This window comes from Carassius carassius, chromosome 40, assembly GCF_963082965.1.
Source record: "Carassius carassius chromosome 40, fCarCar2.1, whole genome shotgun sequence".
Taxonomy (NCBI): Eukaryota; Metazoa; Chordata; class Actinopteri; order Cypriniformes; family Cyprinidae; genus Carassius; species Carassius carassius.
Genome location: NC_081794.1, coordinates 27,062,368 through 27,084,321, shown reverse-complemented (window position 1 = coordinate 27,084,321; position 21,954 = coordinate 27,062,368). Strand labels below are relative to the sequence as shown.

At 34.5% G+C, this 21,954-nt stretch overlaps 1 protein-coding gene across 1 annotated transcript in view; it reads left to right on the top strand.

Moving 5' to 3' along the window:
* Positions 1-21,954, top strand: part of dock1 (dedicator of cytokinesis 1) — a 251,029-nt gene that overhangs the window by 213,319 nt on the left and 15,756 nt on the right. Inside the window, exons 39-46 of the mRNA XM_059532816.1 lie at positions 5,797-5,886; positions 6,447-6,551; positions 11,510-11,651; positions 11,760-11,841; positions 14,161-14,245; positions 14,669-14,755; positions 15,891-16,067; positions 16,717-16,800. Of these exons, the coding sequence (XP_059388799.1) occupies positions 5,797-5,886; positions 6,447-6,551; positions 11,510-11,651; positions 11,760-11,841; positions 14,161-14,245; positions 14,669-14,755; positions 15,891-16,067; positions 16,717-16,800 (852 nt within the window). The remainder of the gene's footprint in view (positions 1-5,796; positions 5,887-6,446; positions 6,552-11,509; positions 11,652-11,759; positions 11,842-14,160; positions 14,246-14,668; positions 14,756-15,890; positions 16,068-16,716; positions 16,801-21,954) is intronic.

Here is a 21,954-nt window from a genome sequence, read left to right as displayed (position 1 = left end):
TGCTCCCAGCGTAGAGGTCTCTCAGTGGGGGACTCTTATCAAATCTGCTGCCCTGGACTGGACCCCATTACTGGGCTCAGCGGCTCAAAATCTTGACTGAGTGTGTCAAATAGAAAGCACGCAAGAGAATTGAACTGGAAAGTGTGTGCAGTCAGTCAGTCTTGGAAATCGAGCTGACGAGCAGCTCTGGGCCGTAGTTCTTCTGTTCGACACATTTTATGGGAATTATTCCAGCTTTTCAGAGAGTCTATTTTAAACGTGGCTCATTCTGCTGGGACAGACCCACATGTCACAGCTGAACGTCTCTTGAGAGCCGAGACAGGAAGACACAGTCACATAAACTGCTCCTACTCTTTCTCTGCCTGTTTTCCCTGTATATTCTTTTAAAGCATTGAAATATTTCTGATAATCTTCGCCTCCAACAAAGCTTGTTTTGTAGCCTTGCTTACAGATTCAAAAATGCTACATCAAGGTTGATTTAAAATAAATCTCATTAACAAAATGTTTTGGTTACTTAAAATATGAATGGCTTTTAATTTCAGCTAGCTGTTTAACTTGATGTAAATTAATAAATACTAATTAAATAAAAACATTAATTAAAACTGTGTGTGTGTGTGTGTGTGTGTGTGTGTGTGTGTGTGTGTGTTTATATCTGTACGTATTAATTTTCAGGAAATTATTAATAATGCATGCAAATTACTACTACTCCTCTGGAAAATGCTTAAGATGCTGAAACTTTTCCTTCAGTGCCCTGGGTTGCAGTAAAAGTAAAATTATATTTTAAAAATAGACTTCACAAAATTGGAGGAGGGGTATGTCTATATGTAAGATCAAATTATTTAGTTAAGGAGCTAAACGAGATGATTATAGATGATGATTGTTCTGATTCATTATTCCTTGAATTAAAAACAGCAAATGGGATGAGTTTAGTCATTGGAGTAATTTACCGACCACCTGACTCTGATTATGAAACATTTAAAGATCGTTTTGAAAATCTTTTACTTGACATAAATCAGATGGATAAGAAGAGTATCATCATGGGTGATTTTAATATCGATACATCAAAAGGAGACAAAATAGGAACTGATTTTCTAAATACCCTTTATTCCTCATGTTTTTATCCAACTATCGATAAATATACACGGGTTACAGAGAAAAGCAAGTCAGTTATTGACAATATAATAACAAATGTACTGAGTACGGGGAGCAAATCGGGTGTTGTATATTCCGATATCTCAGATCATTACCCAATTATATTTTTTACAAAATGGATCCAAAGAGTACCCAAACCATTTATAAGGAGAAAAATAAAAATTCTAAATAACAAAACCCTTACAAATTTAACTCAACATCTCCTAACTAAAAACTGGAATGAACTCTATAGCACTACTGATCCCAATAAGGTATACAACAACTTAATCCAGTAAATAACTAATTCAATTAATGAAACTATACCAGAACGGACAATAAAACAAAATGGTAAAAAAAATCTATGGATTACAAAAGGAATTCTGAAGTCTATTCAATAGAAAAATAAACTTTACAACCAATATCAGAAAAACCCAAATAGCATAAATGAAGTTACATACAAAATATATAAAAATAAATTAACTAGTTTAATACGAGCAAGTAAACAGAACTATTACACTGACCGATTTAAAAAAGCATCTGGGGATCAAAAAAAATCATGGAATGTGTTAAATGAGATACTTGGCCGGAATACGAAGTCGTCTGTTACCCCAGACACCGCAGTACAGACCACAGTAAATAATATGTCAAAGAGCGTTGAGCTTCCAGATAAGTTCAATAGTTTCTTTGCATCTATTGGTAAAAATTTGTCTCAACATATAAATTCATCAGGGGCTGAAAATTATAGATTCTTTCTTAAAAATAGTTATCCCAGCTCATGCTTTTTTAAACCTACCTGTAAAATAGAAGTAACCAATATCATAAATAAAATGAAATGTTCCTATACAGCCGGTGCTGATGGAATCTGCAGTAAGATTCTCAAAGCCATAGTAGATGTAATAGCTGAGCCACTTGCCTATATAATAAATAAATCTCTACAGTATGGCATTGTACCAAAATTGACTAAAGTCGCAAAAAAAAAAACCAATATATAAGTCTGGGGATAAAAATAATGTTCAAAATTACCAACCTATATCGATTTTACCAACCTTGTCTAAAGTTCTTGAAAGAGTGGTCTGTTCAAGATTGATGGAATATCTGGAAAAGCACAATATTTTGGTACCTTCACAATATGGCTTTCGGAAAAACAGTAGTACATATATGGCCATTTTAGATCTGGTCGAAAAAATGTATGATGCTTTTGATAGAGGAGAATTTAGTATTGGAGTATTTCTTGATCTCTCAAAGGCTTTTGACACAATCGATCATAAAATTTTACTTGGTAAGTTATGTCATTATGGTATCAGGGGCATAGCACTTCATTGGTTCAAGGACTATGTTTATGGTAGACAACAATATGTGAACATAAATGGGTCAAACTCTGGAATTACAAATATAGACTGTGGGGTCCCTCAGGGATCAATTTTGGGCCCTCTTTTGTTTCTTGTGTATATTAATGATTTTGTGAATTGTTCAAGTGACATTCATAAGATACTTTTTGCTGATGACACAAGTTTGTTTTTTTCACATAAACGTATGGATCAACTTGAAAAGCATTTAAATGAACAACTATCTAAAGTCAATTCTTGGTTTATATGTAACAAATTGTCCTTGAATATTACCAAAACCTGCTATATTGTCTTCTGTACAAATAGACATTTATGCAATGACCATAATATAAACATAACCATAGATGGCAGATCAATCAATAAAGTTGATTACACTAAATTCCTGGGAATCTACATTGATAAATCTATGAATTTTAGGAAGCATATTGATGAGTTGACAAAAAAATTATCTAACCTAGTGGGTCTATTTTTTTAAATTAAGACATGTGCTTCCACTAGAAGCATTGTTATCATTATATAGATCACTGTTTGAGCCTCATTTGTGCTACTGTAACATTATCTGGAATAATACATTCCCTACTTATACTGAAAAATTACTTACATTACAAAAGAAAGCTATAAGAGCGATTTCTTGGTCTAAGCAAATTTCTCCCTCAAATCCTCTCGTTCACAGATATGGTCTGCTAAAGCTCCCTGAATATAATATTTATCAAAATGCATGTGTTATGTATCAGGTTGTTTACAAGTTAAATACCCACTTATGTGAACTCATTCCATTATATTCATCCTCTCACCAACAAAACACGAGGAATAAATTGCTTCTAAAAGGAAAGTACAGGAAATTAAAATGTACTAGTTTTAGCATAGGTTTTAGAGGACTACAAATATGGAATAAGTTGGAAAACAACATGAAACAATCTATTACGTTGTCTATATTTAAAAGAAATTTAAAGCACTATTTACTGGGGAGTTATGTGTCCGATGGTTTAGAGGTTTGACATTTAAGGTTGAAACTTTTTACCTGTATAAGAGGGAGATGATGGGTATATGTATTGTTTAAGATTATATTAAATGTTTGTATTGTATTGTATTTGCTGAATTGAAGGATTTATGAACTATGACTGAGAGACGGAATTTTTGTTTTGCGCATGTAAACGGGGTTTTCTCCTTGTTTATGGATTAGAGGGAGGTCATGAGTATATATATCATTGTATCAAATTTGTTATTGAAGGTTCTATGGATTGTGAATGTGAGATGGGATCTTACTTTAGGTTTGCATAAATATAGCATTGTGTTAAGTCATGCTTTATGACGGGTGGTGGTGTCTAGGATCCCTTTTTATAAGCTTGTAGCTTCAAAGGGAGTCCTTTTTTCACAATGTATTATTGTTATTATTTTTGGTAAATGACTTCTCAGTCTGTATGTAAAATTGTGAAAATCAAAATCAAATCAAATCAAAAGACTGATTGTTTGCAAATCTAGGTTTTAAACTGTAAATGTAGGTTAATGTTTAATGTTGTTTCCTGTATAGCATGACCACAATTTGGATAATATCAGACTATTTCTGTGCACAGTCAGTGCCATAATTGATGCACAAACATGACTTTGGTTGTGATGATTGTAATAACCAAACTTAGATTCTGTTGATTTTTGCAAGCATGGAATATTCTCAGTGCATAACTTAAAATTTAAGTCTGTTTCTCACAAAAAATAAAAAGGGTATTGCTTCAGAAGACTGTGAATTCAAGCACATGAAGTCATGTGGGCTAGGTTTATAGTTTTATAGTCTTATTTGGTGTTTTTGAAAGCCTTTTTTTTATGGAAAGAGATGCTTGTAAATATTCTCCTTTGGTTTTCCACAACAGTGTACGGTTTGAGACGTCTTGAAAATAATGACAGTTTTCATTCTGAGGTAAAATCTTTTAGTGCATTGCAGTCTCAACAGGAACATTGTAATTGTAAAAGGAAAGTAATTTTAATGGTTGAACGTGGTCTAATATTACAGTGCAAGTCTCGCTTTATGAACTGTACTTGTTTTATTCTTCCTCCAGTCTGAATAACTAATCCATATCATCTCCTGCAGACTGCAGATGCTATTACTGGCAGCTTTCTTAAAAATTATGCACCACAGATATTGATATTTAATCACAGTTTCTCCCTCTCTGTGCCACCAGGATGCTATCAAAGTTTCAATTAAGAATTAGTTATATATCAGATCCTGTGCAGCAGAAGTGTAATGCTAGGTTTTATTTATACTTGACATTTGAAGTTATAAGTCTGATATGAGAGAATGTCAGAGCTGAGGAATATCCGTATTACTGTTTAGATCAGGTCATGGATATTGACTCATTTAAGGCCACCTGCTCCACCCAAAGAAATAACATTCCACGTAATATATCAAATACATATATGTGTGTGTGTGTGTGTGTGTGTATGTATGTATGTGTATGTGTATGTATATATATATATATATATATATATATATATATATATATATATATATATATATATATATATATATATATATATATATAGGCCTTAAAAGGCCAGAAAGTCTTAAATAGTTTTAAATAAAAAGTCATGAAGTGATGGCATTAAATATTGCATGCACTGCAAAAAAAAATTACAAAAAAAAGATACATTCAGATGCAAGTTGAATACATTTCTAGTTTTTTGAGAAAGTGAGAAAAAAAAGTGAGCTTGTGCTTAAATCTTAGAACAAATATCTGTCAGGTAAAAAAAAATGTACAGTAGAAGTTATTTCTTTGTTTTTTCTAGTTAAGCTACTTATTTGTACATAAATTAAAAAGATATTGAGATCAGTTGGAAGTTGTATTTCCATACATGTTGCTTATTCAACTCATTGTGTTCTCCTTAGACCTCTACATTAAGAAAACATAGATGTATTGTATTGCTTTTAATTTCTTTCATGTCTTAAAAAGTCTTAAATTCACCTTCATGAAACTTGCACCATGCCTGATATAATAATTCACTTTTTTTGTACAAAATGCATTTTACAGCCTTCGTTTTCAGCCTTTTCAGCTATTTTTCTGTTTGATTTTACAGAGGAATGGGTCAGAATAATATTCTATGCCTGGTAATCCCAGAACATTCCTCTAATGATCTCTTAAATATTTTATATGATCGGGTGGTGCAGCTGGGTAATTTTTGCTTCCGCTTCAACATAAATCTCAGAAAGCACTTTTTGTTTGACAGTCAACTCAAAGCTCATTGTTCACAGATGGTTAGAAGGATATCACAGCAGCATGTTTTGACATAATGAGCTCCAAAGATGACGTCTGATGTGTATTGTGTTCAGATGTGGGAGGAGGCCATTATCCTGGGGAAGGAGTTAGCCGAACAGTACGAGAACGAGATGTTTGACTTTGAGCAGCTGAGCGCTTTACTGGTACGTACAAGCTTTCTCTCTCAAGGTTTTACAAACAATTGATGAGTCGTTCAGACTGTTAAAGTTCACCAAAGTAGCTAAATTGGTCAAATATAAATGAACAACGATTGTGGTCTGATTTTGTTTCAAATTAACTGTTGCCACATTTTGCAAGGTCCTGAACAAAAGTTTGTGTGTAACTTTGTTACCCTTCACATGTTGATCTCAACCATTTTTTATTACCTTTTACTTTTTTATTATTTTATTATTTTTTTATTTTTTTAAACTGTCTTATGTAGTTATGTAAAAACTGGTATGTGTGTGTCATTTTATTGTTTTTTATTGTATTTATTTACTTATGAAATAAAAAAAAAAATAACCTATTTATTATTATTTTTATTTTTATATAGTAATATTAGTAAATTGTCAAATTAATTGAGATAAGTATATTAATTATGCAACCTAGCAAGGCCCTGGCAACCATCCATAATGCCATATCACCAGCTGTTAAACAGGAATAGTGTTTATGTTCATTAAAGAGTGTTTGTAGCTCATGATCTGATCGTCTCTGTGTCTCTCAGAGGAAGCAGGCTCAGTTTTATGAGAACATCGTGAAAGTGATCAGACCAAAGCCGGACTACTTCGCTGTGGGTTATTATGGACTGGGCTTTCCCTCGTTCATGCGGGTGAGAATTTCTCTTATAATCCTGAATCTTTCATATTTTACCGTCACCATAGATATCTCTGCTTCTTTTTGTAAATGCATTCCATTGTGAATTCGTCTGATATATTTCCAAAGGCCTGGAAATCAGTTACTGGCAGTGGTGGACAGTAACGGAGTATCTTTACTTCGTTACTGTACTTAAGTACATTTTTCAAGTATCTGTACTTTACTGGAGTAGTTTTATTTTGAGTAACTTTTACTTTTACTTTACTACATTCCAAAGCATAAGATCGTACTTTTAACTTCACTACATTTCATAAAACATATCGTTACTCCCTATAATATATCTTGTGCTCCGACACGCAGAAGCGGCATCTGATTCATCATGAACGAACTGAGTCTTTTCAAAATAAACTTTTAAATTGGATCGCAAATCGCACCAAACGATTCGTTTACGAATTAGAATTATCCGAATGCAGCTGTCTGGAGTCGACCACTCACTGATTCAAATGAACCGTTTAGTGCGAGTCTACAGAAGTAAGAACCGGGAGATCTTGTGAGCGCGCGTGCGTCTGATGTTGCTAAAAGTAAGTTATTAATGTCGAAATGTTGGATTAATTCTTGTAACTGAAAATCATATTAAGGTCAAAATTGTCCGTTGTTTGGGAACTAAATCCGCTGTAAAGAGTGATCTATTTAAGCCCACTGAAATGCTCGAGTGCAGACGATGCAGACACATCAATCAGCATCTCTGTGTTTTAGGTAAAAAAAATTAACCATTAAACTAACACAGATTAAATAAAATAACTCATGCATGTTCAAATTCCCCGCTGCCGTAATATTAACAGTTTTATTAAAATGCTACGTCCTATGTGACGTCTGATTTTATATTGTTTATCAACAGTAACGTTATATTGTTTGGATTAACTAGACGAGTAAATTAGACAGACATGAATGTTTATTCATAACCGTACTGAAAATAAGTAAATATTGTTAGCTGATGCTAACTGTCTAGCTAACAAGCTTGCTGGTGCTAACTTGAGGTAATTTTTATAAATAATGTCCAAATATTTTTATTCAACCACCTATATATATATATATATATATTACATCTGGGGAGAAAAGAAAGGATGTGATGTTCAGAACATGGTAACTACAGTAATTATCAAAGTGGGAAGAGGGGTGTTTTTACAACACAGACAAGGTTTGAGAAGGAAAAAATCATTATGAAAATATAATTATATTTTCCTTAAAATGTTCTTCCTAACTTCAGGCCTTATTATCATATCATATATAACTGTGATATTCTGTAAAACAACAAACTTTAAAATACTTTGTTCTTACTGATGAAAATCAGATGGTCATCTCTGTTTTCTCTCATGTACATCACAGTGTAAGCTTTTACAGTTAACATCACTCTCGTCAACGTAGTCCATATCAACAACAAAAATATATCCTGATTCCATATAGTTGTTATTTTGGAAAAAATCCCCGGTATTTTGAGCAGTAGGATTATAAAAAAAATATGTGCTAATATAAAATTAAATTAAGTAGCCTATATAAAATTGCAAACATCTATCTTTCAGTACTATTTTACTTAAGTACATAAAAAATTTAGTACTTTTGTACTTTCACTTGAGTAAAATTGAAAAAGGAGTACTTTTACTGGAGTAATATTTTACTATACGTATCTGTACTTTTACTCAAGTACTTGATTTGTGTACTTCGTCCACCACTGGTTACTGGTGTCTTTGTGTGGCTTCTCCAAACTCACTCCTGCAGGAACCTTCATTCAGACACAAACAATTTCATGTTCCAGGGGTTGATTTGTATCAAAACTGACAGATATCATTTTCCTTTGGATATATGAAGGTCAATTTTTACCATACCTTTACCATTTTACTGTTCACATTTTTTTTGTATTGATTCTTTCTCTCCTCTTTGTCAAAGACATATAAATTTAATCTTACAATATAAAATTAGATTTTTAATCTATCTTAAACTATGATAATGACTTTTATCATGAAATATCAAAACATTATAAAATAAATAAAAACATATCAATATTTATTAATATGTTTATTGAAGTTTCTACTTCAAATTTAATATTTCTATTAATCAAAAAAAATATTTTTATTCTGTTATTATCATTATCATCATCATAGCTTCTTCCCAAATATTTCACTTCCACTTTGCTGCTCAAATCCATTGTTTTTAAGTTGTCAAAAAATAACATAATATAAAATAACAAAAACAATTTTTTAGTAAATATTATTTGTTGAATTATTTATTTGTATTTAAGGAATATTATGCAGTTCAATTATTCAATTATTGTTGTTATTTTTATTTTTAGCTTAGTTTATTAACAAATCTATCTCAATTCTTCTTTGTCACTATAATCACTTTTTTATTTATTTATTAAATATTATTTATTAAATTGATACAATTATTTGTTTAAATTATTATTATTGGTATTATTTAGTGTTGGGCAACGATTAAATTGTTTAACCGCGATTAATCATATTATTGTCTGTGATTATTTGCAATTAATCGCATTAAGAACAAAACCAAAAATGCATTTAAAAGTAGTGATTTGTGCACTTTTTTCATTTAAAAGTACTGCTATATGAACAAATAATGTTATTTTACCAGCAGTGTTCCTTTTACATCGTAGCAGTTAAAATGTTTATTGTAGCCTAAATCTCAACTTAATAGCATTAATGTAACTAGCTATTTGTCACTTCCAGGACAATTTTACAGTTTGTTATAGAAAAACAAGTTATACTCAGAGTCCAGAGCCTCGATCCTAACATTATATTATTATTATTACATTATTAGAGACCTGCAGGATCACGGCACCCATCACATCAGAGAGCGGCGCGGGACAACACTTGATGTGCGGGTAGAGACTCGTGTGTGCGGGATGAAGGAGAATAATTAGGGTGTGCTCACACTAGGCAATCTTAACCCCTAAACCCTGGTTCGTTTGACCAGTTTTGAATATTTCTGAGCGACAAATATATTATCTGTAAAGCAGTATATTGTGAGAGGGCCATCTGTTAAAATAACAGCGCATAATGGTTTGTGAATGTTGATGCTTAGCCTAAATAATCTGATCGAGAGCATCCCGTCCTGTGACCCATGATTTGTCTGTATGTTTATTCAGAGCCAGTGAGCAACGGACTTTCATAATAATAAAAATAAAACAATAGTTGTTGTTAATCAATTAATGTGATAATAACATCAACTTGTCCATCCCTAGTATTATTATAATATTTTGAAATTATTGTATTACCAATATATTTCATTTCTATTTTGCTGATGTTTTTAAGGCTGTTAAGAGTTTTGAAAATAACCGAAACCATTTCAGTATTTGCTAAATATTTATTACATTTATTTTTATTTGATTTAGTCATATTAGTCAATTAAATAAAAATAATGTTTTTGCGTTTCTATATTCTTTTATCACCAAATCTGTTTCAGTTCCACTTTGCAGCTCAAATCCCATGTTTCTGTAGTTGATGACGTGACTTTTTAAATGTGCTCTTGACAGACTCTCTGAAACCAAACCACGGTATTATACAGCAAATCAAATTCTTTCAAAGCTACATACAGTAAAGATGATACGACTTTGATACAGTATGAAGGTCAGACAGTCAAAGAGCTGAAAATATGAATGTTCTGTTGACTCAAGTGCATGGTTTTATTCTCTGTATATTTCTATATATTCCCTGCCTGAATCTGTCATTCCTGATGAAACGGAATCATTCACCCTCCACAGATCACAGTGTGTGTTTAAGCCTGTGGTTGTGGCTCTGAATCGCCTCAGATACATTTGTAATTCTGTTAATACTCTTCCAGCCGCTTGCAGTCACACGTCTTGAAAACAGCCATCCTGGGAACAAAAAAAATGGGCATCTAAAGGCCAGTCGCCTCCTACTAGTGTTGACATGTTGCTCCATGGAGAGAAGCTTTGCCTGTTAAAACACAAAACGTCTCACTGTCTCACCTCTCACCTTAAAGTGGCACTTTTGTATGCGTGTGGAGTCGTGCTAACGCAGCCGGTTTGTTCCGCCGTGCTTGGAATCACCAGCGATGTGAAAAAACCCATCGAGAGCACTGTGCAATTTGTCACCTTATCGCTCAAAGCAGATTTGAAAATATAACAGCCCTGGGCATATTTCACCTCCAGTTCACATTTCACTAATTGAGCAGCTGAAATATGTTCGTGCATGCAGGGAGTGTGCACGTGTGTGTATCTCAGTTTTCATATTGAATCCTATCACGCTGCTTTGTCCTATTGCAAAACATTAAATGTGATCATGCATTGTTCAACAATCAATACTTCAATTCTATGCATATTGGTAATTTAGTATCTCGTTCCGTCACGGTCATATTTCTCAGCGTGTGGGTGGCTGTTTGTGTGCACACAGCAGTCTGTGTGTGGTTGTTCGCACAGACGCTGTAAATGGAAACATATTGACTGTGTTGTAGGTGGGCGCAGATGATTGACGCTGTCTTTATGGGAATGTGCAATAATTGAGCATTTCCACACTGCCAAACGCCTCGGAATTACAGCTGCTGTTTAATGCATTTTAATAGTATTTAAATGTTTTTTGATTGTTAAGCTCTTGTTAGATATGCTTCACTGATAGATGCTCCAGAAAACTTATTTAAATGTTTTTATTATTGTCTTTTTTTTCCATGTAGATGCTGCTGTTTTAAATCATATCTGGATGTGTTAGTAGTCTTCTCTGGCCTTTGTGTATTTGATTATTGCTCTGTTATATTTCTGTGTGTTCATTCAATCTGATGTGTTAATTAAATTGTGCTTTTTTTAGAAAATGTGATGCTTTGAAATTCATAATATGCAAATATTATTCAACGTTTTTGGCGGTGAGCACAGAAAAGTTGTCAAAACAAATCAGAAAAGGAAAGGTTGATGTGGAGATGAGATTGTCTGTTGCGGGTGTTTTTCAGAATAAGATGTTCATCTATCGGGGGAAAGAGTATGAGCGGCGGGAGGACTTTGAGGCCAGACTGCTCACTCAGCTTCCCAACGCTGAGAAGATGAAGACCACGACCCCTCCCAGCGAGGACATCAGGAGCTCCTCTGGACAGTGTATCCTCCAGTCTCACTCACAGCACATGCTGACAACAACAATCTGTTTTGTTTGTCTTCATTTCTCCAAATTGTACCTTTTATTGTTTCTTAGTTTGGTCCAAATAGACATTCAGTGTTTCACGGTGAAGCCCATCCTAGAACTGCCACCAAAGTTTCAGAACAAACCTGTGTCAGAGCAGATCGTCAGGTGAGAGACTCATCGATCTATCTTTCTAATTATCCGTCTGTCGATCGTGTGTGTGAGTGTGTGATGGGTCAGTAAACCAGAGGGCAGATCTCTGGGGTTTGTGTGTTTCCAAGCGACTCACCCGACTGATTAACATGGAAAATTGCAGTGAGCAGACAGTGTTTGACCTTACTACACTCCTCTGTGCTTTAATAAATCACACGCACACACACCTGCAGTGGAAGCATAATTCTGTTTCAAGCTATTCTGTGCCACAGGGTAAACCGCACCATTATCACCGATCTTGATAAAGCATTAGAGGCGGCTTGCCGCAGCCAATCAGAGCCACCAGTGAGCATAAAAAGCAATTAAAACTCACTATTTACCCACAATTCTGAGTAAATAAGCATCAGAGCCAAAGGTCACATGACAAGATGTGATTTCTATGAGCTTACTAGAGCGTGAACGTGTAAAGAAGCTTAAGGGGTGGATAACTTCAGTGACTGAGCATTGGCCTGATCCTTCAGGTCACAGTTGAGGTTTATTTGTGCGTCTCTCTTCTCATGCCCCGGGCTGCATCTCTCTCCCCTGCAGCTAATACATTTGTAAATATTGTAATTGGTTATCTGTGTCTTTTTCAATCCGATTTGAATCTATTCAGAGCCCAGTCCAGAGGCCTGACTGCAACTGGACTATTCAGATTTGGATTTTAGTGGATTTGTGAACTGGGAAGATCAAATGGTGTAAATGTCCCTCTTTCTTTTGCTTTTGCTTTTACATTTACATTTATTCATTTAGCTGACGCTTTTATCCAAAGCGACTTACAATTGCTATATATGTCAGAGGTCGCACGCCTCTGGAGCAACTAGGGGTTAAGTGTCTTGCTCAGGGACACATTGGTGTCTCACAGTGGATTTGAACCCGGGTCTCTCACACCAAAGCCATGTGTCTTATCCACTGCGCCAACACCACCCATACCATACCACCCACCCTTTTAATAGCAAAACAGTTATTTTCTCATTCAGGCATAATGGCATCTTCTCTCTAGTTCTGAATGGGTTTTTTAGCATGTTCTTACCAAGAACTGACAAGAAAGAGTCCAATTTGACTGATATGTAAAGCGGCCAAATAGAGTTTACATTCTATATGTGACCCTGGAGCACAAAAACATATGTCATATGTTGCACCGGTATATTTGTAGCAATTGCCCACAATACTATTGTATGGGTGAAAATTATTGATTTTTATTTTATGCCAAAAATCATCATTAGGATATCAAGTAAAGTTCATGTTCCATGAAGATACTGTATTTAGTCAATTTCCTACCATAAATATATAAAAATTTAATTTCTTATTAGTAATAGTGTTAAGAAATTTGGATAAAAAAGTGCACGACCATTTGGATAACTTTAAAGGTGATTTTCTTAATATTATTTTTTTTTTTTGTTTATTTATTTATTTATTTTTTGCACCCTCAGATTCCAGATTTTAAAAAATTGTTCTATCTTAAACCATAAATCAATGAAAAGCTTATTTATTGAGCTTTCAGATGATGTATAAATCTCAATTTCAAAAAATGGACCCTTAGGACCCTATATGGTTTTGTGGTTCAAGGTCACATATAAGAGTGGGTTTATCTAAAATGCTTGACACCAAAAATTCTAGAAGGGCCAAACATAAATTAATTGAGTTTTCACTTTCACTGCTGGGAGGATTACTTATCTGTTTTGTTCAATGTGCACAAAAGCAAACAGGCTACTCACAACTGGTGTCATGTTATCTATGTGTAGTCATCAGTCATTCACACTCGTACATCTCTCACTCAGCGTCTTGTTCAGACTCTCATTTAGTGACAGGCGGATTTGTTCAGGAAGTTTGTCCACTCAATTATAGGCTCTTTCACAGGCAGCACTAAAAAGCTGTGTAGTCAGCCTACAGTCAGTTTTTGAATGCCCAAAAATCTGCAAAGCTGTCAGATGCACAAACAAATTATGAAGACTTTGCATTGTCTCATTTTAAGTTTTTGGGTAAAATCTGCATTTAAAAGAAAAATCTAATTAGCCCAAAATATCAGTAAACTGTGAATTATCAAGATGCTGAAGAGTCATGGTAGTTAACTTCATTCAAAAGAACTTTTCCAGTTTTTATATTTCCTCTTTTCAAAGAACATCTTTGATAAAGTGGGATTGTTGTTTCCTTTCTGCTGTGTTTCAGTGTTTTTAATCATCATCCAGGCTGCTTTAGAAGCACGTTCATGCATCTCCTGCCTCTTGACCCAATGCAACCCTCTTAAAACCACTAAACGCTCTGAGAATGAATCATTCGCATCTTATTTTTCAGCTTTTACACCGTGAATGAAGTCCAGAAATTCCAGTATTCACGGCCAGTCCGGAAAGGAGAGAAAGATCCAGACAATGAGTTCGCTGTGAGTTTCCTTTTGCTTTTCAATGACTATAGCATTTCTCCTTTTGTTATTTCACTCAGTGCTTGTGTAAAGTGCTCTGCTCTCTCATTTAGAAGAACTCAGAACTGTTTTTTAATGCCCATTTGCAAAAACCTTTTAAGATGGCTTCACGTCGAGTTGTTACAGTGGGATGTCAAACCTGAGAACACGGCACCATTATACTAAAATATAAAGTCTGTCCCACCTCCACGGCCTCCACTTACATCTGCTATTGGTAAACATCCATTAAAAGCCAGTAAATGGAGGCTTAAATTGAAGAAAAAAAGCATGCAGGAATAAATTGTGGCCACTCTTTACTTGAAATGTGGCCCTTTGCTAAAAGCTTTAATTCTGCTAACAGTTCACTTAAAATGTTTTGCTCAATTTTTCCCATTCTTCCAAAAGAACATGTGGATTGAAAGGACAACTTACGTAACCGCCTATAAACTACCCGGCATCCTGCGCTGGTTTGAAGTCGTCTCTGCCTCAGCGGTGAGTATGACAGCTTTAGCATCCACAGTGGTTCATTATATCACAGATTATTGATGCTTTGAAGAAAAACGAGCAGCCTTCACCTGTTTCACTTGACCTCCAATGAGCTCTGACACAGTTGATTTGAACCATCTCACCCTCGTCTGCAATATATACTGTATATTTAACCCGTCTTACTCGCACCATATTCTGATGACCCAGGGGCATTTATTGAAGGGTGAAAAAGCTACAAAATCTCAGCACTGTAGCACCAACTTAATCATTAATAAAAATATATATATTCTTGGTCTGCCCATTTTTTAATGCAAGGACGAATTTGTAAGATGGACCTCAAAAAACATACAAGTTCATTTCAAGAATCTTTAACAGAATTGTTTGTACAAAATAGCTTGTCTTTTCATTCAAGTTAAATTTTATAAAATGTTTGTTTTTATTAGATTGTATTGTTGACTGATTAATCTGTAATGATATGGCAGTACATAAAAAAGCCATTCTTTTGGACTGCATTAATATTAAGTGTGCACTAAATTTGACGCCACAGGAGTTTAGTACTCAGTTGCATTTTAATGCATTTTCTACTTTCTACAGATATTTCTAAAAAGCTTGTCTCAAGATAGAGTGTTATGTTGTGTCATGAGTGTCTTGTTCGCGCTCCCTTTAGAGTGAACACAACTTACTGCAGGGTTCACATGAAATACGTAATTATACAATTAAAATGTGTAGATGCTTCTGAATTTCTGATTCCGCTAAGTCACCTTGATGGTGATCATTGTTATCATGCGTCAGTGGTATTGGTCTGCATTCCTAGTAATATGTAGTTGTATACTTTAATTCTTAATATTTAAAACAAACCAATACATTTATAAAACATTTACCTTTAAGACAAGTTAAAGGGCAGTGCAGTCAAATCAATAATATGGTCTTGAATATGACACATAGTTTGACTTAAAAACCTGCTCTTGTTGTTTCGCTGCTCATTAGAGGAGATTGTTTGTTGGATTGAAACTTTGGTTGTTTCGTAACAGTAACGTGTTAGACAGCTGGTTAAAATTAGTCATGCTTTGCCGCTTTGCATTGTAAATATTTCCTGCTTGTTTATTTTATTCATAAATTATATTTTTGCTTCTTTATGCAGGAGGAAATTAGTCCACTGGAAAATGCTATGGAGACAATGCAGCTAACCAATGAAAAAATCAGCAACATGGTCCAGAGCCACTTAAATGACTCCACCCTTCCCATCAACCCCCTCTCTATGCTCCTCAATGGCATCGTGGACCCAGCTGTCATGGGCGGCTTCACTAATTATGAAAAGGTATGAGATTATTCTGGTAATTATTGCCAAATTATGTCACGGCACAAAGATTAAACACAGTGAACCAAGAGAAGTTGAAGGTATAAACTATTTTAGCCATTTTATATCATGAAAATCTTCTCATCAAGGCTGCATTTATGCGATTAAAATACAGCAAAATTGTGAAATATTTTATGCAACTCAAAAGAACTGTATTCTATGTGAATATGTTTTAAATGTAATTTATTCCTGTGATCAAAACTGAATTTTCAGCATCATTACTCCAATCTTCACTATCACATGATTCTTCATAAATCATTTTAATATGTTGATATACTGCTCAAAAACGTGTTATCATCATCATCAATTTTGGAAATAGTTGTGCTGCTTCATATTTAGTGGAAACATTTATTTCGGGATTCTGTAAATTACTGTTCGTCCATCATAACCAATGAAGACCTCAACATCATTTAACCAAAAGATTCAAAAGAACAACACAGAATAAAATAGAAAGCTTTTCTAACATTAGACGTTAATGCATCCTTGCTGAATAAAAGTATTGTTATTTATTTTCTTTTAAATTGTATAGCCCCCAAATGTTTGAATGATAGTGTATATTTACAGGGTTGTAGGTGTTTATAACTGAAATTTGCTGTTTTGTCATCTATAGGCATTTTTCACTGAGAAGTACACCCAGGAACATCCAAATGACCAGGAGAAGATTGAAAAACTAAAGGATCTGATTGCTTGGCAGGTAATGATATAATCAATGCATGTCTTAACAACAGTACTGGGTCATATGCTGAATATTCCTGTGGAGTTTGCCATGATTTTGCAGGTGATATTAAATTAACCCTCTGGAGTCGATTAACGCCTATACACGTTATGAGGCATTTTCTCCTGATAACCCCGAAAAAGAGCTTAAATTACACTTTCAGTTTTGATCACACAGATAAGAGCAATACATCAATCGAATCTGTAAAGGGTCTAGTTTTCTATGTATACAGACATAATAAAAGCAAAACTTTGTGCATTTATAATATAAAGATAACAAACAAGATGTGCTGCCTGCAGCCTTGGTCTGCGCTGATCTTCATTTACAAACACGTCATTAAAATGAACTGTAACTCGTGAATACTCAACAAAGAGACATGAGAGAGATATCTATAGAAAGCTTGGCATGTCTACTTTTAAACTACACAAGTGCTGCCAAAAACAAATATTCTGTGATCAAGTAATCTATATGAAAACAACGCGATGTCCCTTTTTAATGTCTTCCTTCATTATCTTCTAATGCGACCACGCCCCTGCGCTGAACGCTCTATTCAGATTCTGATGTTTCACTGAAGCGCGCAACTTGAATATGCCCACCCAACAGAAAACAATGCAGCGAGACTGTTCTTCAAATTTTTTTTATTTTACTGTTTGCTTCGCGATGAGAGGAATAAGACATAATTCACCCCAAAAAGATGTGATGTGGATTACCTCAGGATCTGAGATTAGGATGTCCTCAGAAAAAAAAGAATGAAGCGCATTATTCAGCAGAGATCATAAACATGAGTAAGTCTCTTTATATGTATGTATGTATGTATATATATATATATATATATATATATATATATATATATATATATATATATATACTTGTACTAGTTTTCACATAACGTGTAAACCATTTTACTAATTAGACTTTTTCCAAAGACTTTTTCCAAACTATAATTCCTGACTAAATGTATAATCAAGTGAAACATAATGAAGTTTCAATAAAAAGTGTCTTAGAAAGTTTTAATCAATATATTGTTTTCTTTGATTGAGTAAACAAGATGATTTTCACATAATTTAGAAAGAAAAATTCTAGGCTACAAGCTCCAGTTCTCAAAAGTCCCGGGAACCAATGTTTTATGTTTTATGGCCTTATTCAAGTGATTTAACATTTTTAGTTTTTCACTAACCACGCATAAAAATTTTTTTTCTCAAAAACAGAATCATGTACATACATGCTGCTCACATATTATTATAGCCCAGTTTGTGCTGATTACAGTGAGATTAGACTTTAGCCATTTAGATATTTATAAGAAACTGAAAAAAGCACAAATGTCAGGACATGACAAAACTTCTCCAGGCCCCAGGGTTAAGCTATATTTGTTTTTAATGTGACGATTAAGTTTTCCAACAGCTTCCTTGTCACTTCTCATAAATATGAGAGCACTGAGTTTCTATGTTTTAAAGTCATGTTTGATTTAAAGTTAAGCAGCAACATGCTGTTATCGTTGGTAAACAATGTATTCTTGTAAATTGATTTAATCTATCCTTTCTCAAAGAAATGATTCAAAAATAAAACTCTGTGCATAACTTCTCTCTTAAGTTTTCATCAGCATGCACAATGTGAGATCACAGTTCTTCAGAAGATCTTAAAGCATCTGTCACGCAGTATAAATATCCAGCGTGAGGTTTTATTTAAAGGAAGGTCTCCCGAGATGCACTTATGTACATCTACATGTTGGTTGAAGCAGCACGTGTTTGGTGCTGCAAACTGACTTTATCATCAAATCTAAAGGCTTTTATCGCTCAGTCAAAACACTGATGATGGTTACAGGGCAGAGCAACACATCAGATGCTCCTGCTGTGTATGTGTGTGTGAGAGAGATAGAGATCTACAAAAGATAGAGATCTACTTAGCACTGATGAAGCTACATTTATAGCTGTTTAGTGGGAAATGTATCCCATGCCAATGACAAATAAGTTTTAATCTCTCTGAAAAGAACATCTTCCCTGTCTGTTGCTGTACACAATAACACGTCGCTAGCTGATGCCTCTTTTTTATGTTTTTTTTCTTCTTCTTGTGCTATGTTGTAAATCCTTTTTTTACTTGCTTTAAGTTGCTTGTGAATCTCTTAATATACTGTATTATCACATAATCTTAGATTTGATCCTTTTTGTTTTCTTTTGGTTAATAAAGATTTTATATTTGTTTCTGCAAGTCGTCAAGCCACCTTTATTTATAGCTCTTTTAACAATACAGATTGTGTCAAAGCAACTGTACAGCATTAATTAGGAAAATAGTGTGTCAGTAATGCAAAATGAAATTGCTAAACAAATTTTTCAGTTAAAGGCAGTTCATTATTGAATTCAGTGATGTCATCATCCAGCTCAGTGATTGGTTGTAGATCTCATTGATCTGAGATTATGAACCTCCCTTTTTAGCAATTAACTGAGATCAGTGAGGCCTACATTCAGCTTTTTTCAAAAGAAATACAAAACTTGTGCTAATTGAAAGAAGTCAAGTTGAAAACAAAAAAACAAAAATGAATCCAATATTTTCAAATATAATAAGAGATTTGCAAGCAATGTTTTTGTAATTGGGTCATATTTGACCCGGACACTACAAGTGTAAAGTGTTGTTCACACAGAACACGTTTTTCCATTCCAGCATGATACTTTTCTGTAGTTTTTTGTGTAAATGCACTAGATCGCTAATGACCATTGGCAGCATCAAGTAGCAACTGTTTTATTTGATATTATTATCGCAGTGCGTCTCATGACCCTTGTGTTCAGTTTTGTGCTTAAAAAAAAAAAAAAAACCTTCCTTAACCACCCCTAACAAGGTCCAAAATCCTAAACACAACAATTATCCAAAAAAAAAAACATATGAATTTTATCATGTTTTGACCTTTTGTTCATGTTCCAGAGGGCTGGAAAAGTCTATAATGGCTATGAACTTTTCTAGTAATCACATAAGGCAGTCATGGAAATTCATTGGTTAAAACATGTTGGAACAGATTTCACCAGAGCAGTTTTATGCGTCTCCTGTTTGACATTGACTTGTTCTCTGTAGTGTGTGTGTGATGAATAGTCATGAGTCTGAGCAGCTGTCCGAATGTTCAGCCTGTTTGTCTGATCCAGCCACACGTCGTATATAGTTACTCTCGGCACATAAACGCTTCTGTTGCGTAATGGTTATTGAAGGACTCGTTCTCTTCAGGGACGTGGACAGAAAGGTAATGACAGAGAGAAGCTGGTGTTTTGATGTGTTTTCAGGCAAGGATAGAAGGCCGCTGATGAGCTTTTCCATGAGCAGAACAGATGTGAGGTTTTGATGTAACTCTACATAGTTTGTACAAAGGGTGGAAAGCAAGCCTGTCGAACTCTCTCCGCTACAGAAAAGCTGCTGTAGATTCAACACATCTGCTGATGTGTGTTTGCTGGATAAACATGATCTGTAGCTTCCCATATGTCAGGAATGTGTGGAGATTCATGGTTGTCTCATCTTGAGGCAACAAGTTATGATGATTTTGATTAGTTGTCATCTTCAAATTACAAATGGGCCGTTTCACATTCAAAAAGATCAACCTGGAACATTTGAAATATTGTACAAGGCCAGGCATATTGAGTTTGCCATGTCAAGCTAAATGAATAAACATTAGGTAATATATTTGGAGCGGTTTGTTAAAGAAAATCTATTAATGACATTATTTTTGACAGCATTCTCATTTTACAGCATTTTTACACAAGTGCCTAAAACTTTTAACAGTCCTGTAGCTTTTGAAGGTAGGTTTCTTGAAGTGTCTTGGGGGCGTTGCCACAAGTCTTCTGGATTTACTCTTTCTCAAATATAGATCATTCCTGTTATCTATATGTTTATAATAAAAAAAAATAACTGAATCTAAAATGAAAACCAAATAAAAAACGCATTTGTTACTTGAAATAAAATAAGCATTAACTGAAATTTATTTCAGCTAGTTGCAACATTTCTTATTTTAATTTGGTGTAACTTGATGTACTTAATTAAAACTGAAATAGAAAATAAATATGCATGCACAGCAAAATTCCTAAGATTGTAACTCAAATTATAATGAGAAAAGAAAATATACAAATTAAAACTGATTGAAAATATGAATAATAAACTACAGTACTATTCCAGTGATACTAAAATAATACACGCTGCAACAGAATTTGGAGAAATCTGACAAAGTAAAAGTCATTTATTTACACATTAAAGAGAGACCGTTTTGTAAAACAACCTGAATGTATTTCTGACGTGATAAAGGCTGTTTGATGCCATTTGTTGAATGTATCAGTCATCTTGTTTTTGACTGGAGCTTTTTATTTTTCCTCAGGTTTTGTTGTCAGGTCAGGGCATTAGCGTGAGATGAGTTACAGCAGCTGTCATCCTGTCACTGAATGAAATACGTCTCATGCTTTGTCTTACCTCAGATGTGTTTTAAAAACGTGTTCCTCAGCAACGAAGACAAGCTGAGTCGCACACATCAATTGTGGAGAAATGCATGAAACGCGCTTCAGAAAAGCTCCGTCTTTATTATGTAGACTAGATCATTTCCTCAAACATGCGTTGTTGCCATCTCACCACATTATTTACACTTTTAACTTCAATTGTTATAGATTTATACGAGCAGATGATGAACATTAATGAGTGTAATGTTTATGCAATCACAGGCTTTAACAGTGCAGAGTTTGCATTTGATGGCACCGAAGGAACCCAAAGCTACTTTTTCGCTGAGATATGGAGATCAATACGCCCGGCCTGAAGGCAGAAGAGGCCACGTGTAAATTTTTTGACCCGCTGCTATCGAAACTGTCAGAACGGCTTAAACAGCGGTGGAAAGGCAGGACAATCCCCCTGCAGATTTCAGCTTTTGATTAAGTTTGCTTTCCATGTTTGGTCTCAGAGCGCAGCTGGGTCTCTTTTATACGGGTCTCAGCTGATCTGTGTGAATGTGCTGCTCTCTCAGCTGTTATTCACAGAAGTCAGGTGCTTTTGTTTGCACCGCTTCATTCATGTTAGCTTGCATCTTTCACACTCCCAGGAAAGAGCAGGAGCTTCAGCTGGTAATGTAGCATGAGGATCTGGGGAGTTTATTGTGTGTTAACGAGAAGAAATTCATCCAGC